This window comes from Leptidea sinapis, chromosome Z, assembly GCF_905404315.1.
Source record: "Leptidea sinapis chromosome Z, ilLepSina1.1, whole genome shotgun sequence".
Taxonomy (NCBI): domain Eukaryota; kingdom Metazoa; phylum Arthropoda; class Insecta; order Lepidoptera; family Pieridae; genus Leptidea; species Leptidea sinapis.
The window spans coordinates 10,059,437-10,078,221 of NC_066312.1; the positions used below are offsets into that span (position 1 = coordinate 10,059,437).

Genomic DNA, 18,785 nt, shown 5'->3' on the forward strand with positions numbered 1-18,785 from the left:
TTTTGGTAAATAAATCTGTTAATAATATAATTTACCACATAACTACTATTTGATTTTAAAAGCAATACTGGCATATGAAGAATTTTATTAAAGTGAAACTTTTATAACATCGTCTCAAACTTTTTCGTCTGTGTGTTGCATGTCGCGTGACGCTCGGGTGGCGCCTATAGTTTTTAGCAGCTGACCGTGTAGTGTTAGACTATTATTACTCACTTGTGCCAATGCTCCACGCTATTTTGTTGGTTTTTGTCAGTGTTTAATTTAAATGTTGTTATTAATATGTGTATATAATCTAAATATTTGTTAAGTATTACGTATGTCGTACTTTCCCTGATTAAAAATATTGATTGAAAAGTATTGGGAATCAGTCACCCCATGTTAACTGTATATCTATACAGGATGTTCCAAAGTTATGGGACATTAAGGGAAAGTACCTTAAATATCGAAGATAGGCTATTTTACTGAAAGAAGACTTTATGTTATTTTTAAAAGTTAGTAATTCTACATTCAAAGATATTCTAAAAATTACTTGCCTCGTCTGGGAATCGAACCAACTTAAATGTAAAAAAAACACCCCTACTCTTATGATGCCAATCGAAAGAATGGCCAAGAACTAATAACTCTTCTTGTATATACATGAAAAAGAATTGATAGTATTCAAAAGTATTCAAATTTCATCATTTTTATGTCTATAATGTGACTTTTACCGTGGTTTCATAAAACCACACAATCCTTTTATTGTTTGCAAAACTTAGTCTGTGTATGAGTGACGACAGACATGTCGCATATTGTATATTTGAGGTACACTTTACAAAACTTTGCAGTTTGTGTAATACACTGCTATGACGGAACTGTTAACAACTACAGTTAGTGTCAGTAGCTAACATACTTCTGGCGAGTGTTATTTAACTTGTGACTAATCATTGGTCGTAAGGTTCAAATAAATTAACTCTTTATTGTATAACGTTTGACTCTTTATTTTTTTAAGAAGAAAGCATTATATATATTTATTCAAACAAAACAAATCTTCAAAACTATATATACAATACTAATCTATTCTATATATATATAAAAGAGAATTTATGTTTGTAAGTTCCCGTATGTTCCCTAATAACTCCTAAACTATTCGACCGATCTCAATGAAATCTTTAGTAATAGATTCGTTGAAGCTCAAGGAAGGTTTACATATATAATTTATGTGGCAAAACAACGTTTGTCAGGTCAGCTAGTTATGAATATGTTAAAAATAAAAAGAAATTAATTCTCATATTTATGTAATCTTCCAGTAAGTAATTATGGGGAATAAAATATTTCCACTTTACATATTCTAGTATACAAGTTTGTTGTTAATGTTAACACTTTATATTTATGTTTAGCATTAAGTATGTAATTTAACACTGTTATTTTTGGCACTATAACAGCTGTTCCCAATATACTATCTACAGATAGAGATAAATTACTACCTTCTACTGTCAGCAATTCGCCAAGAATCTGAAGCTGTCCCAATATACCTGATAAGTCATTCTTATCACCAGATCACTGCTGCAATTTCTATACAAACTTGTAAGCTTTAGTGGTTATTTCTGGTTCCCCATACAACTTGGCTATTTTTAATGCTGTAAGTTAAAACTTTTTTTGGTACAATTACTGAGATATCATATGCAATCAATAAAGGATAATAATCGGACCATTGACATCATTGACCACACTCATACTTTTAATCGTATTACGTTTAATACGTCAATTGTGTTGTGACGTCAGCAGCGTCCTGCTGACGTCACAACACAATGATCAAGCCAACTACATGTTCCATAGGCTTCGCTATACGTCGTCCCATTGACACAAAACATCACATTCACAGCGTGTAAGTTGAGTTACCGTCGATAAGTTTATTGGGACAGAAAAGTCAACGATGGTTAAATTTTTTATCTCAAGTAGGTCACAACTGGAGACTGAATATTGGGAATGGCCATAAGTCTTTAGTAATAATATAACATTAAAATTGTAATTAAATTACTGTTTCATGCCAAAATAAAATAAAAAAGGACGTGTGGCACTCGGGGACCGCCGCGGTAAACCTATTGCATACCATTTTTTATCAACTTATGCAATTATAATTATTTATTTATTTTATTTATGCAGTATTTTTATTGCTTTGTTTTTTTTCTTTGATATTAATTCAAGTTACACTTCTGAGCGTCATGACCGATAAGAAAACAATTTTTTTTCTTTTATTAAATAAATGAGAAGTAAGGTTATTCAGGAATATTTATCATTTAAACAATACGTTAATGGTAACTGAAATAAGAAACATAAGTTGCAGACTTGATATCTTCTAAATATCTGGAAAATACCGCATCAATGGTGGTCCCATATTTTGTTGTTTATTCTTGTGGATCATTATTCATTTTGAAATTCAATATTTTCGAAAGAAAAGTTGTCAACCGCTCTGATTTTTTATCAGCGAAGTTAATGTTGAAATCGCCAGCCAAACTAATTGGAAATTTATTACCATTTGTACCAAGTATTTTCGACCCTTCTTCTGTGTACTCCAGTAAAGTGCGATGAATAAAATGCTCTACCTCGTCCAAATTTGGATTCGGAGAAATGTAAATAATAATAAAAATTAAAAAAACGTGATAAAAAAATAAATTAATTAAAAAAAATCAAGACGTACCCCAGGCTCGAACCTAGGACCTCCTGCACAACAAGCATACGTGATAACCGCTGTTCCACGGCAACTGTAATGATTATGGCGAAATATATATACATGTAGTAAGTGGGGTGTTAGGTTATTTTCGTTACGGAATTTCTGGATTCGGTCCATACACACGGGTCGTCATAACACCGGGGTTTTTGGTGGGACACAAATCTAAAAATTAAATTGAAATTCTAAGATTTACTACTCACCTATGAGTTCTGAATGGGTACGTCGGGACGCGGGACAAGTAGGTGTCAGTTGGTAAGCTAGCGCGCGGCTACTAGATTACTTACAGTATGTTGCGAACTCATATTGTATAAAATTGATTTTTGTACAAGAATTTTTTTTGGAAATGTATTTCCTTATAATAACGGTTTAGTAATCCGCGCATTTTTTTTTAATTTTGCCATTAAATGAATTACAGCTCCAGGCTGTATGCATTTTAAATTATACATTATTACAATAATAACAGAATATTACAAAAAAATTACATATTTCAAGTGTAATGTAATACCTACTAAATAGAAATATTTTTGTTTGTTTGTGTGTATACACTTAGTATTTTGAAAGAACAATTTATTTACGTTGTACACATGTAACCAAAGTATGAAAATAGTTTTATACTGTTTGTCTCTAGTTCGTGCCCGCTAATCTCTCTAGTCAATGGAAAAAATAGTAGTTAGAAAAAAAACACGCTTTTATAAAAAACCGAACTAAAAAATAGAAAATTTATTTTGAAATTTAAAATTAACATCAATTCCTGCCTTATATAAATTAATAAAAATATTATTTTATAAATTGAAAATGGAATAATTTTATCGAATAAATGTATTGTCATCGGTCCTCGATAAATCTACGAAGTTTGAATGAAATCTGGCTGCTTAAAGTGGGTCGGAATCGCGCTCCAACCCACTCAGGTTACAAACAAACATACAAACAGGTGAAGCTAATATAAGGCGTGTAGTAAATATGATTTAAGTATTCGGGAATAATGTAGTCTAAAGCCGAAAATGTATTTTTTGATTTATCATTTCCTTCAACTACCCTGTTTGTAGTTGGCAAGACGGTGCGGGTAGAGGGTCATGTTGAATTAAGCAAAGCGATTACTATTAAGATATTATAATGCTCTATTTAAATTATAAGGTGTAAAGGAGTAAAAATATATCGTACTTATTAGTTATGAGTAAAAATATACGTAACACACACGCACAACACACGCAAACGTACGCAAACACACGCACACAAACGCACACACACGCACACACACGCGCACATGCACACATACACGCAAACACCGGAAAATACACGCACCTAGACGCACACACACGCACAGACACGCGCACACACGCAAACTGCGCACTGACACGCGCACACACGCACACACACGCGCACATACGCCCACACAAGCACAAACACACGCACACACGCGCACATAAGCGCACACACGCGCACACACGCGCTTACACTGACACACACGCGCTAATACGTACACACGCGCACTCACGCCCACACACGCACAAACACGTGCTAACACTCACACACACGCGCAATACACGAACACATGCACAGACACGCACATCCATGCGCACTCACGCAAACACACGCATACACACACACACATACGCACTCATACGCGCTCACACTCATACATACGCACACACGCGCACACATGCACACACACGCACACTCACGAGCATTCAAGCGCACACATGCACACACACGGGCTCAAACGCGCACACACGCAAACATACCCACACACACACGCGCACACATGCACACACACGCTCACACAGGCACACACTCGCACACTCCCAAACACGCACACACACGCGCATTAATGCGCACACACGCACATACTCGCGCACACTCGCAAACACACGCAAACACACGCAAACAAACGCACATACACGCGCACACAACTTAATGGCAAATAAATGAGAAGTAAGTATTATTCAAAATAATTTTATTATTTTACAATAATGTAGGTTATTCAGGAATATTTATCATTGAAACTATAGGTTTATGGTAACTGATATAAGAAACATAAGTTTCAGACTTGATATCTTCTAAATATCTGGAAAATACCGCATCAATGGTGGTCCCATATTTTGTTGTTTATTCTTGTGGATCATTATTCATTTTGAAATTCAATATTTTCGAAAGAAAAGTTGTCAACCGCTCTGATTTTTTATCAGCGAAGTTAATGTTGAAATCGCCAGCCAAACTAATTCGAAATTTATTACCATTTGTACCAAGTATTTTCGACCCTTCTTCTGTGTACTCCAGTAAAGTGCGATGAATAAAATGCTTTACCTCGTCGAAAGTAAGTTCTTACGCACATTAAATTATCGTATAAAAAGAAACCGAGCCCACTATAATGATTTGTTGCTTGAATACAACTTTCTTCAGCTATGTCAGTGCCGCACTATAACAGACTGTGTAACTTTAAAGAAAATATGTACTGGTGAGCTGCCATCTTCTGCTCCTCAGTCTGGTAGGCTTTCACGTACCAGCCAGGTATCGTCGCCAAGAACAAATATTGGGTTTCGCGCGCCATTACACAGAATGTGTAAATCTTACAACAATAGCTTTCTTGACACCGACATATTTTCGTGCTCCCCTGCAGTGTTCAGACACAGTTTAGAATTAAAATTAAAATCGTTGTTATCGTTGCCCCAAGTTTAGTTTTAATTACTTACATTTGTCTACATATTTTGTATCAATGCGCATAATCAAATAAGTTACTTCTGTGAATGTTTGCGTTTTGTGACTTTTGATTTTTCTTTTTGTTATTATTGTATTTGTGAAACATGTGTTAGGACGCATCTATATTTATATTTTGTATCTCTTTCCTATATTGTTCAGTTCTTGTGAAAAAACGTGATAAAAAAAATAAAGAAATTAAAACCGAACCTGGGACCTCCTGCACAAAAAGCATACGTGATAACCGCTGTTCCACGGCAACCGTATTGATTTTGGCGAAATATATATATACATGTAGTAAGTGGGGTGTTAGGTTGTTTTCGTTACGGAATTTCTGGATTCGGTCTCCATGCTCAAGGCCCGCGATAGAAGCTATGCGATAGCTTAAAAAATAATTAAAACAATAATTACGGTGAAGTGTATCAAGAATACTGGCAACATTTCCGCTTTTGATATGGCTGATCCGTCAACCGAAATAGCTGCCTGCACTTGAGTGGCCTTTTAGCAACTGCTGTTACAAGAAAATATTGGCGGCAATGATTACCATACGTCAGGTGACGTACACGTGTTTATAGTAAATTTCAACGGGATCTGACAATTACCGTAAGTTCCCCTAGGGAAAATACAGTCTAAGCGAAAGTTGTATGACGGAGTGAAAATAGCTTAAAATGTGGGTGTTTTCCTGTACACCAGGCGCAATTAAATTTTTTTATGAGTATTGTCTCTTTTTCTTACTAGCCACGAGACGAGCAATTCTTGTATATATATATATATATATATATATGTTTGAATGAGAAACAGCTACAATAACATTAGAATACAAAGGTAAATTTCGCCACTATATACAAGACTATTATAGCTCAGATGGGACATTGGGTGATCCGGAAAGCAGAAGACCCCGGTTCGAATCCAGAAGTCCTATTAGTTTTTTTTTTGTTCAAGTTTTGTACATTCTTAAAAATCCGAGCAAGGCTCGGTCGTCCGGATATTGGTTATTAATACGTCGTTCCCATTAAAATGCAGTGCCGCTCAGGATTCTTGAAAGACCCAACAACTCTGAGCGGCACTACAATTGCGCTCGTCACTTTGAGAGATGAGATGTTAAGTCTCATCACTAGCTGCGGCACCTGTCAGACCGAAACACAATAATGCTTTCACATTACTGCTTCACGGCAGAAATAGGATAATTAATTCACAGCCCTCATTTTTATTGATTCTTAGGCTATGGACTGGTTTATATGAGTGTGTATAAGTTTAATTAACTTTGGATGTGAATTATAGATATGTAGCTACAACACCATACTAAAAACAAAGCCTATATTTTAATATAATCTAATTTCTGAATTGCCCCTTACGACTGAATCAAATTTAAAAACAAATTGACGTGAAAAGTAAAACTCAGATATAATAATATTGTATTTCAAACCGAGTCTTCAGCTCATACAATACACCACAATAATTTCCTTTTACCTTAACTTCTTTACAATCTCTATAGAAGTTAAGATCTCCTTCGAACAAATTTCAACTTGACCGACGTTCATGAAATATCAAGATAAGTCTGTGGCTACGTTTCTGTAGATTCGATTTTCCTCATTCATTTAACTTCTTAAGAAATAATTTCAATGGATGATATGAAATAAATAGAGAAGTTCATCCCGGGCCAGGTATTTGTAGAATATGTCAATAAGGATATTATTGTATTTATTGTATTCACGGAAATTATAACTATTTTATTAATACATAATAGGATAAATAATCTGTATCCAGTATATAGACATCTTCGCGGAAAATGCCGATAGTGTCTAGAAAGACATTGTTTTTTGTTTTACTTTTGTCTGTTCTGTGGTTATGCCGAAAACTGCGCTGGATATGCCGTGCATACTGCACTCGCATGTAACTGTCGGGAGGGAAATCATTGACCAGTTCCAGAAGAATAAATTGTCTTTTCATCCAGCCCTGTCTTGAGAAGGTCCAAAGTTTGTGCCTTATTCACAAAATCAATCTAATGTTCGTATCAGCGTATTTAACCTCATATTGTTTATTAACTCAAAAATATATAATTTCATCTTTCATAATGTAGGTTGGAATACTAGGCCTGGAATTTTTTTGTGATCGCCAGTTTCGCAGTCATGAAAAGGAAAGCCAAGTTTACGTTGAAGAAACTGGGAGTCATCAATTATATAATGAAACGCTATTTAAAGTTGTTCCACAATCTAACGCTTTATAAGGATCAGGTCCAACCTCTGGCCTGGAGTATTGTCCAAAACCATTGTACCAAAACTAGAAATTTAAGGGGAAAATATAGTATTCCTTTACTAAGTTTCCTTATATGAAATTGAATAATTCAAGTGTATCTAGATGGCCAAGAAAACATTCGATTATACGCCTGTTAATATCTATATTTAAAAATGTCTGATAAAATCGGCGTTGTAATAGACACAGGCTCGCAAAACAGCAAAGTAGGCTTTGCAGGGGAATCCTCCCCGCGATGTGTTTTTCCTACTACAGTAGCGAGGTATGTTTCTTAAGTTCTTTCTGTACACAGTAAACAAAGCACATTTATTATTCTGTAAGTTCTATTCATAGGAGACAACCATTAAGTTGATAAGCCCATTACCAATCACAGTATTCCACAGTATCGACATTTTTGTGGATATATTTTATTTACTCCAATACATCTCGAAAGTAACATCTTTTGTTTCATTATTTATGCGTGCATGCTATGAAAAACTGAATCTTAAAATAAATCAATAAAATACACAGCGAACTCAATAGCAATCTGCTGTCGGAGCAACATTCATATGAATATAACCAATTCTGAATAATTGACATCAAATGCACGCGCAAATTTTATATGAGTTATGTTATAAGCGCAAGTGCACTAAAACATTCATGAACCGTACTTGTATGACCATTTCAAAAGCAAACTTTATCGCTTTCAGTTCCTGCACTTTGTGAGTTCTCCAATTTGTGATACTGACATTGATGATGATGATTTGTACCTAATAGTGATGGTGATTTTTATATTACACCTATTTAATGTTTATCTACTATAAATACTTCCTTTGACCAACTGTGTTTTAATTTTCTTCGGGGAAGAAATATTTAAATTTAATATTCTTCGTGACTCGCTGAACTCTTTTTATTTTATGGAAAAGGAGGACAAACTAGCGTAGAGTGACCTAGGTCTAAAGTGGTTCCCTTGCAACACCAGAGGAATCACAGGAGCGTTGCCGGCCTTTAAGGAAGGTGTACGCGCTTTTTTTGAAGATACCCGTGTCGTATCGTCCCAGAAACACCGTACAAGGAAGCTCTGTGTTATTTTCCTGTGTTTATTGCTCTGGTTCCCTGCTTGGTCTTGTAATTAGCAGAACTGAAGAACTTCGACACTACAGAATAGTTGTGGTCTACTAAAGGTCTTTCTCCGCCCTTCACAGCTAGTAAATCGGCTGCTTTATAATTTTGTGGCTCTAATAGGCCAAGGATGTTTAATGATAGTGCACATTAAATGTATTTTTATGTAGTACCGAAACAATTATAATTACATTAATTCTTATCATATCTGCCCCTTATTAGTTTTCAGTTTTGTAATAATACAAATAGAACTAATAATTGTTTAGGTTTCGAAGTGTGATAACTAATAAATATTTGCAATTTGCTAATTGATTATTATCAACAGATTCCGGCAACAAGGTATTTTAGATGCATTACCAGAAGTTTATTTCGGAAAAGAAGCAATTAAACGAAGAGGTATATCAACGTTAACATGGCCAATACAAAATGGCATGATTTGTGATTGGGATGAAATGGAAAAATTGTGGCATCACATATTTTATACAGAAATGCATGTCGCTCCTGAAAATGCCGGGGCCGTAATTGCCATACATCCATTAACAGGAAAAAGTGATAAGTTTGTATTTTTTTGTTTTACGCTTATTGCCGAGTTTTTCATTGTGACTTCGCGTAATAAAGTTTTCAACGGTTCCCGAATGCAATTTTTGAAATGAATGTTCAAACAACTGTACTTTTATTCAAATAGTATGGCACATATGAAAGTTTTATCACCTTTGATCTCACGTTGCTTTTGATTGCAATACAACTCGGTCTGTTGCCCAAATATAATAAATGAAATATGGGTGGAAACACAGAGTAGTAATAGTAACTTACATATAAAAAGTACAAAAGTAATATTTACAATCGCTTACATCTTGATTTTCACAACGAAAAGAAATCAATAAACTAATATATATTATAAATAATGTTTATAAGCCGTTGTGAAAAAGTTAAATCCTGTTTTCCATTTTTCTGACAATTTACCAGAAAAAGGATTGAGTGTTTTTATGAAACCACGGTAAAAGTGAAACTTTTTTTTCACTTTATGGACATTTAACTAAAATTTTTTGTTATATTTTTCTTTTTTCCTCGTTGATCAGTTTTTTGGACTCACTAGCTGTGTCGTTGTTTTCCAAAAGCAAAGTTTCATTAAACACTGACAAAAACAAACAAAGTATCGTGGAGCACTGAAACAAATTAGTAATAGTCTATACACTACACGGTCAGGTGCTGCGAACTATAGGCGCCGCCCGACCGTCACGCGACATGCAACACACAGACGAAAAAGTTTGAGACGATGTAATAAAAAGTTTCATTTTAAATGGTATTCCAAACATATATCTAGGTGATAATTATAAAGCTAAAACTGAAAAACAATAAATTTTAAACAAGATAATATAATTTCGTTTACAATGGCGAGGATATTCATATAGTTGAAATATCTTTCTCCATTTTTCCATCCCTAAGAAAGAGTATTTCTACAAAAATTGTATCGGGCGCAAGAAGCTCAGCAAAATAAAATTATTACAATTAGATTTATTGAATAGCCTGAGGGCGATCGCTACATTCAAAAGGTGTATACATTTTTTTAATAATATTAAAATTTTTCATATTTAAGCTTATAATTTTTACTAAACGAGTATTGTGTACATTTTCTGGGATCATATTATAAATATATATACATCCTTCACATAAGAAAAAACTTACTCGAGTTATATGTATAACAAGTTTATATTTTTCTCGGTGTTAACATTACGAGGGGTTCAATAAATAGTTAAAAAGTGGTAAAGGTGGAATATTGATCAGATAAAAAAAAAACATATAATACAATTCAAACAACCTCCATATGGTATCGAGCAGCAGATCTCGACTATGTCGAGAGATATGTTAATTTCTTTAATATTCTTCTTTAATAACTATATATATTTTAATACTAGCTGACCCGGCAAACGTTGTTTTGCCATATAAAATATAATTCACGCGATAGTTTTATAAGTAGTAAAATATTGCCTATATTATAGCCTGTACATCATTTTGTTCTATTGTCAATAGTTAATGCAGCGCACGCAAAAATAGGTTTTCGATTTTACACCTTGTGTTACAAAATAGCAATTTTATTACGGATCCCTAATTTTGAAAAAAAAAACATAGCCTATAGCCTTCCTCGATAAATGAACTACCCAACACTGAAAGAATCATTCAAATCGGACCAGTAGTACCAGAGGTTAGCGCGTTCAAACAAACAAACAAACACTGTAGCTTTATAATATTAGTATAGATTTATATTATATTCACATGTTTACATTAATTTTTTTGAATATATCTAGCTGACACATGAGGCTCTGTCCACACATTAAGAACTACAACAAATGAAAGATTAAAGAAAAAAAGGATTAAAAGTCTACCTTCAATCCGGGTGGGATCCTTCCATAACTTTCATTCACCTTCGTTCGTCACATGTGAACACAGCCTTATAGTAGTACAATTTGTAAAAGTAGCATTTGTTTCTAGGGAACGAATTGCTGAAGTGCTGTTTGAGACATTCTTGTTACAAGATCTGTATCTAGCTCTCTCGCCTGCGTTAGTACTTCACGCTAGTGGAAGGACATCGGGTGTTGTTTGGGAAAATGGAGCCTCCTGCTCATATTCAATATCAGTTTTTGAAGGTTTTCCTCTGCGACACTCAACAGTAAATTCAGTAATCAATGGGAACATGTTGAGAGAACACCTTCAACGTTTGTTTACAAAAGTTGGATATTCGTTTTCGACGCCCCTTGAACTTGATATTCTTGACAAAATTAAGGTACTTTCCTCATCAACAAAAAAATATAGCAAATTTTTCTGATTCAGTATTTTAAGACATGCCTTTTTCGCAGAATCACATAACAACGACATGAAAGGCCACTTATCGTGGGTTCCATCCCTGCTTAAAAATGTACATATATTCCTGTATTTTTCGTACGGAATATTAAACCAACGATCGCCTCTAGTTGGAGCTACAGGTTTCGGTAGGCTTTGGCTTGAACTTATTCGCCGATGTCAAATAACGTTTTTTATGGAAGAGGAGGACAAATGAGCATACGGGTCACCTGATGGTGACCTGGAAGTTATCACCTCAGCCGATACTCTCTTTTTAACACCAGAGGAATCACAAGAGGGGCGAGGATCGAACTATTAACTCTCACCACGGAGAAAAAAAGGCACAATAACTGATGCCTTTTTTTACTCTGAAATCAGTTGGAATACGAGTGTACAAAGCTTAACTCACGTATAAGATCAAATTTGCTTGAACAAAAGTCGGTACTCTACAGTCGATAGCGATGTTGTATAAAACGATTTTCTAAATCAAATCAATCAAAATATACCTATGTTCATTTAAGCAGCATAGTTTAACAGGCAATTAAATCAAAATCTAGGGTCTAATCGACTCTGTTGTCGGTACCTCTATTTGTACGTCCGATTGCTTTTCAACGGGCTATATCTAACTGAACCACAATACCTAGACAGCTGATTGATTTACAGATAGTGTATCAGTATTGAAGCTACACAAATAATACACCGCGACTGCAATGAAAATAAAAAAAACGGTGTATGCTTTAGAGCAGTTCACTTCTGTTCCTTGATTCTTGTTCCTTCATGAATTCACTTTTTTATGGTATGGAAAACGTCGCAACACCAGAGAATTTGTATTCAAAATTTTCGTAATAATTATTAGTCTTCCATATTATTCCACATTTTATTCATTTTTAATCTGTATCCCTACTGAGCTATATTGTTTTAACGCAATCTGTGTATGCCTGTAATTGGGTCTGCATCTCTATTTATTACACGAATGTGAATTCTGGCCGTAAATAAAATGTAAACCTGTTGGCAAATTACAGCTTATCATTTTACAGCTAGGAACTAGGTACAGAAAACCGCACTGTGGAGGAACGCCACAACAATATCGTAATCTTTAGCGTGTCGTGCGTAGGTGGAATTCGGCGGCAGGAATCAGGTCAAATAGCTCCTTGGAACATTATCCATGATAGAGTCGGTATGACACACAATGTAGTGACGTAGGAGGCGTCCAACATATCATTGATATGCAGAAGTGACAGCTTAGGAGATACCACACAGTTGGTCAACTCCACCTGTATGCTGCACCCAATGAGGAAGCAAAATTATTTTTAAAATTTGTTATGAACGCTTGACGAGTTTTGTATTCATACAATTTCATTCGGATATAAGTTGCATTCATATAGATCATATAGCTCGACGGATAGATGGCCGTTGGGGTAGTAAGGTCCTCGTATGGCGACCACGTACCGAAAGGCGTAGTGTTGGTAGGATAAGATGGACCGACGATCTGGTCAAGGTCGCCGGAGTAGGTTGGGGGGGGGGATCAGCGCAGGACCGATCGTCATGGCGATATTTTGGGGAGGCCTTTGTCCAGCAGTGAATGTCTTCCGGCTGAAATGATGATGATGATAAGTTGCATTCATAGTCTAAAGTACATATACTGATGAATGAATGAATGAATGAATGAATGAATTTACTATTAAAATATCGAATCAATCAAATAATTTTTAGAAAGAAGTATGCTATGTTGCCCGGGATTATGATATAGAGTGTGCTCAGTCGAATAGTTCAGGAGAAAACAAAACTTCGTATGCCTTGCCAGACGGACAAACTATACTTATAAGAGATGAAAGGTACCAATGTCCTGAACTATTATTCAAACCACACCTTTATGGATACAATTGTTCTAATATAGTAGACAATATTCGACTGACAATATCAAGATCGGAATTGGATTATAAAACACTTTTCTATAACAACATTGTTCTATCTGGCGGCTCAAGTATGTTCAAAGGAATATCAGATCGACTACTGTTAGAGTTAATGAAACGTGGTAGTGATTCCGTTGAAATGAAACCAAATGTGGACGCCCTGAACTTTCGAGATATAGCACCATGGGTCGGCGGATCAATTTTGGCCAATTTGTCATCGTATCAGAACTTTTGGATGACGAGACAAGATTATGAGAGTGACGGAGTAGATAGAGTGAATTACAAATTTTTCTAAGATATAATGAATGAGAATAAGCTATTAATGTATAATAAGTATTCAAATGTTTTAACTTTAATGCTTTTCTTTAATAAATTTCTTGACGTTAATTTTCAGATGTTTCATTCATCAGGCTTATCAGATGATCTGTTTGTGTACTTTATTCTATGTAATAAATTAGAGTTTACATTTTCGATCATTTAACGGAGTGGTAAGGAACCACTCTAAGACTCATTTAGGCTCAAAGTCAAAGTTCTTTATTTGCCAGAAACATTCACAAGTAAAGTTATAACAAATCTAAGAGTAGGCACATGTTCGTCTTGACAGACATGCAAATATTTTAGTGGTTTCGTTTTATAACCTCAACTTATTATATACATATTTTTGCGGACACACAACACAGCTTAAGCTGCCTTAGAATATACTTCGTATAGACGATCTGTACTGCTTCAGCAATTTTAATTTCTAACTATGTTGTATATGTATATGTATATTTACCAGTGGGAGGCTCCTTTGCACGGGATGCCGGCTAGATTATGGGTACCACAACGGCGCCTATTTCTGCCGTGAAGCAGTAATGTGTAAGCATTACTGTGTTTCGGTCCACAGGGCGCCGTAGCTAGTGTAATTACTGGGCAAATGAGACTTAACATCTTATGTCTCAAGGTGACGAGCGCAATTGTAGTCCCGCTCAGTTTTTGGGTTTTTCAAGAATCCTGAAAGGCACTGCATTGTAATGGGCAGGGCGTATCAATTACCATCAGTTGAGCGTCCTGCTCGTCTCGTTCCGTGTTGGCATAAAAAAAAATCATTTATACATCTAAATAGAATGTGAAAGCTGTGAACACGTCGAAAAAAATTGTAGCGAACTGTTAGCCTCTATTTTCAAACATACACTAATACAAAGTGACATACGAATCGCTAATGTAAGACGTACACACACTAAAGTACACGCCTGGCCTGTTGTAATGCGTTGCTTGACGGCATATAAAATATCTAAGAGTTTAATCTTCGATTAAGGATTGGTCTCCGCTGCGCCCCAACTAGATACTGCAGGCGTAGTCGCAAAGTGCGGCAACTAATAGTACGACCAAGTGAGTGTACTCGAGCCAGTCTCGAACAATGTGTGACGTTGACGTGCCACATGTACTGTTAAACTTTGCTAATACATGAAACTAAAATGCCGAAATAAAAGCGCAACCGTAGTAAAACTTTGTAGAAATAATACTACAAGAAATAGGAAATACACTGGGATCACATAATATCATCAGTAAGTACTTTGTATTTTATTAATTTAAATGTAAAATAGCACAAGCATCTAATAGTTACCGTCATAAAAAAGCTATTGTTCTTAGGTAGTGCGGTATCTGGTTGGAGCGCAGTTGAGACCAATCCTTAATCCAAGAATTAAAAAATAATTAAAATGATTAAAGCTTAGTATCCCGTAGCACGAATTGTGAGGTAAAAAATATTGTATTATATATATACTATATATATATATATATATATATATATATATATACTATAGTATATGACGATTACTCATATTGCTACCCACTCTTATTACAAGGTAATGCACCGTTCCAAAAAGAATACTCTTAACCTCAAGTTATAACATTTTTAAGGGTTGGGACATTTTTATGGGGAGGAAAGAAAGGAAAACGCCTACAATTCATTGCTGGCATTTGCCGGTAGCTGCCGCGGCACGATACGCTCGGCTCGTGCGTTGTTTCAACTGTTTTAACATAAGCTAACCTAACAAATTTTTATAAATTGTAGTGGATAGAGCTTTGGTCTACGATTATAGTGCTACTAAGTAAACTTATTACAAGGTATTGCACATTTTTCAAGAAAATAATGAAAACAAATTCAACCTCTAAACGGGTAAAACACGTAAATAAAACAAGGAACACAGACACATTCACGCAACTATGATAGAAACGGAATAAACTTTATTGGAAAAAAAAAAATAGGAAATAAAAGAAAAATAATTATTGTTTTTTGTTACTGGCCTTACTACTCTGGGTTCTAGCCTTTTTAGTCTAAAAATTATTATTGATGAAGCCGTCTAGTCTGTCCCATACTATTTTCTACGTTTCATTTTACTGTTTTTCATTTTAATTGACAGGTTTTTGCCTCCCGCCTCATGCCAGCGATTTACCCGTTTTAGCTTAGAATTTTTTTCGTTCTTTTCTTGAAAACGGTGCATTACCATGTAATAAGAGTGGTATGATTATAATGTGAGACTAAAGCTCTATCAACTTCAATATTTTTACCTCCTATTTCGTGCTACGTCATACTAAGTCCAACCCGTTATAATAAATACTACTAAGCAGCTTATTCGAAGCGTGGTTGGGTGTTTTTGTCAAGCAAAATAGGTTAATTCAACAAGAGATTCGCTTACCTTTTCTATAACACACGCACCCTTTCACTATACGTTATAGTATAAACATATTTATAGGACATTTGGTAACGTATGATTCAAATTTATAAAACATATATATTTTCACAGTTGTCATATAGGTATATCTTCCGCCCTCTAAGCCATGCTAAAAATGGATTTTCAAACAACTTTTTTAATTGAATATTTTTATAATGCCAGTTATGATGCAGTTTTAACCAAGATGTCACATCAATAACAAAGAGTAGAGATGGATGCTTACGTCAATAGGAAACGACTATCCGAGAATGTGTAATATAAGGACTATTTGTAACCCACCTTTTCGAATTTAAAAAGGATGCGACATTGTTGCATAGCTACCACCGTTTGCCGTCGCTCAAATATAAGTTGTTGTATACATTTCATAGAAGAATATTGGATTTTATGAACTGATTCTTAATGAAACCAATAAAATAATATGGCTTTTGAAAAACCTGTTGTTGTTTTAGATAACGGTAGTTATAATATTAAGGCAGGTTTTGCATGCGATAACCACCCTGTGTCTATATTTAGAAGTATCGTTGGCAGACCGAACTATCTTAGAGGTAGTTACGGCAATGAATATTATGATGTATTCATCGGTGATGATGCCATGGAAAAAATTGAGGATTTAGAGTTGAACCATCCAGTGGTAAATGGAAAAATTGTACATTGGGATAACATGGAGAGAATCTGGCATCATGTATTTTATAGAGAACTAAAAGCAGCACCAGAAGATAGGGCAGTTATAATGTCATGCAGCAATACGGCGCCAATGGACGAAAAGTTAGTATTAATAAATATATTAGATTTTATAGGAACTAAAATGAGAAAGAAGGGAAGTCTTCTTCCCTTCTTTTACCCTACATGCTTTAACCCTTTGGCCTCCAATTACCTACATCAAAACCGTTGATGAACAAAGTGGCTTTATATATACAGGAATATTTTCAATCCTTAGGTATCTTCAGTTTTGATTTGGTATAACATTCAGTTACCTAGATATGTGTAATATTATATGTAAGTTAGGATATGTCATTACAAATCCACACTGTTGATAATGTCCTGCCAGAAAACATTGTGCAGTCAATTGAAAAGAATTTTTTTAGTAATAATAATAACTGAATATAAATTATTCGCTGTTATATACACTTACTTTATATATAAATGTAACACTTATTAACACGCTTGTTTTCAGAATAAAATCGTGTGAGATATTTTTTGAAACATTAAATTGTCCTGCCCTTTGTATACAAGCACAAGGAACTCTCGCAGTGTATGGATCAGGTTTAACTACTGGTTTATGTATTGATATGGGTTATGATACTGTGGATATAATTCCGGTGTTCGAGGGAGGCTTAATCAAATATGCACATATTCAAACACAATTGGCAGGTGCTCAAATTTCCGACTACATAAAACATAGTTTTAATGAGCGTAGTTTAGGTGGTACTTTAAAATCACCGAAAGATCTAGATACTATTGTGAAACAATGTGTGTATATAACTAAAGATATCGCGATGTCAAAGGAGAATTACACAAAGAATTGTACACTTTCAAACGGAGAGGTTGTTGATGTTTTCAATGAAGCATTTATGGCGGGTGAACTTTTGTTTCAACCTGGTCTTATTATGGGTAAAGAAACAAACTACACAGCTCTTCCAAAAGGCGTGGTTCAATCAATATCAAAGTGTGATTCGGAACTGCAAACAGCTTTATATGAAGCTATAATACCCTGTGGGGGATTGTCGACGTTACCAGGGTTGAACGAACGATTGGAGTTAGAAATTGAAGACGAAATACATAGACCTGTGAAAGTGATATTTTCACCGGAATCATATACCGTAATATGGCTTGGCGCAGCTACATTCGCTGGATTGCCAGATGCCAAAAATGTTTGGGTTACACAGAAACAGTATGAAGATTACGGTGTTCGTATAATAAAAAACAAATTTATGTGAAGAATCATTTATGTATTATATGTAATATATCTACCTAATGATATAAAAAATATGACGTTTGTATGTTTTATTTTGATAAACTTCACAGCCAGAGGAAGTGACAGAATTTAAAAGTTAAAAGTTGAAATTGCGCACAAAAATCCCTGTAAATGACATTGCTTGGAAGCTGTAATATTTATCCTGAATTTTAAGGATTATAGTCTTAATTACTTATAAAATGTCTCTCAGATCAGTGTACCTCTTGGCATTCCTTTTACATTCTCAACCATTCTTACCTTAAGCAACCCTTCCCGGTTGAGACAGGTTGTTTATCCGCTCATCTTTTCCCTTACCACCCACTATTCCTTTTATAAAGGTGTTAAATGCCTGTTTTGGGCGTCAATCATAGTCTTTTAAATTAACGAAAAAGAGCTTAGGAGGGATCTCTTAAACAAAGTAAATTTTTGGAAATATAAACCAAGGTTTTTTTATGGAATAGGAAGACAAACGAGCGTACGGGTCACCTGGTGTTAAGTGATCACCACCGCCCACATTCTCTTGCAACACCAGAGGAATCACAAGAGCGTTGCCGGCCTTTAAGGAAGGTGTACGCGCTTTTTTTGAAGGTACCCATGTCGTATCG

General features: G+C 35.0%; 2 protein-coding genes across 2 annotated transcripts; both read left to right on the forward strand.

Annotated features, from left to right (window-relative positions):
* Positions 1 to 7,769: 7,769 nt before the first annotated feature.
* On the forward strand, positions 7,770 to 13,850 carry LOC126979068 (uncharacterized). Its single transcript, XM_050828260.1, has 4 exons — positions 7,770 to 7,919; positions 9,084 to 9,314; positions 11,249 to 11,540; positions 13,310 to 13,850. Exons 1-4 carry the CDS (start codon positions 7,813 to 7,815, stop codon positions 13,802 to 13,804), a joined length of 1,125 nt encoding a protein of 374 aa, XP_050684217.1. The 5' UTR covers positions 7,770 to 7,812; the 3' UTR covers positions 13,805 to 13,850.
* A 2,717-nt stretch (positions 13,851 to 16,567) lies between these two features.
* LOC126979069 (uncharacterized) lies at positions 16,568 to 18,175 on the forward strand. Its single transcript, XM_050828261.1, has 2 exons — positions 16,568 to 16,991; positions 17,401 to 18,175. Exons 1-2 carry the CDS (start codon positions 16,645 to 16,647, stop codon positions 18,161 to 18,163), a joined length of 1,110 nt encoding a protein of 369 aa, XP_050684218.1. The 5' UTR covers positions 16,568 to 16,644; the 3' UTR covers positions 18,164 to 18,175.
* Positions 18,176 to 18,785: the final 610 nt, after the last annotated feature.

Coding starts and splice junctions, on each gene's coding strand:
- LOC126979069 (XM_050828261.1), top strand. CDS start 16,645: ATGGCTTTTGAAAAACCTGTTGTTGTTTTAGATAACGGTAGTTATAAT. Junction 16,992..17,400: donor ACGGCGCCAATGGACGAAAA/GTTAGTATTAAT, acceptor GCTTGTTTTCAG/AATAAAATCGTGTGAGATAT.
- LOC126979068 (XM_050828260.1), top strand. CDS start 7,813: ATGTCTGATAAAATCGGCGTTGTAATAGACACAGGCTCGCAAAACAGC. Junction 9,315..11,248: donor TTAACAGGAAAAAGTGATAA/GTTTGTATTTTT, acceptor ATTTGTTTCTAG/GGAACGAATTGCTGAAGTGC. Junction 11,541..13,309: donor ATATTCTTGACAAAATTAAG/GTACTTTCCTCA, acceptor AATAATTTTTAG/AAAGAAGTATGCTATGTTGC.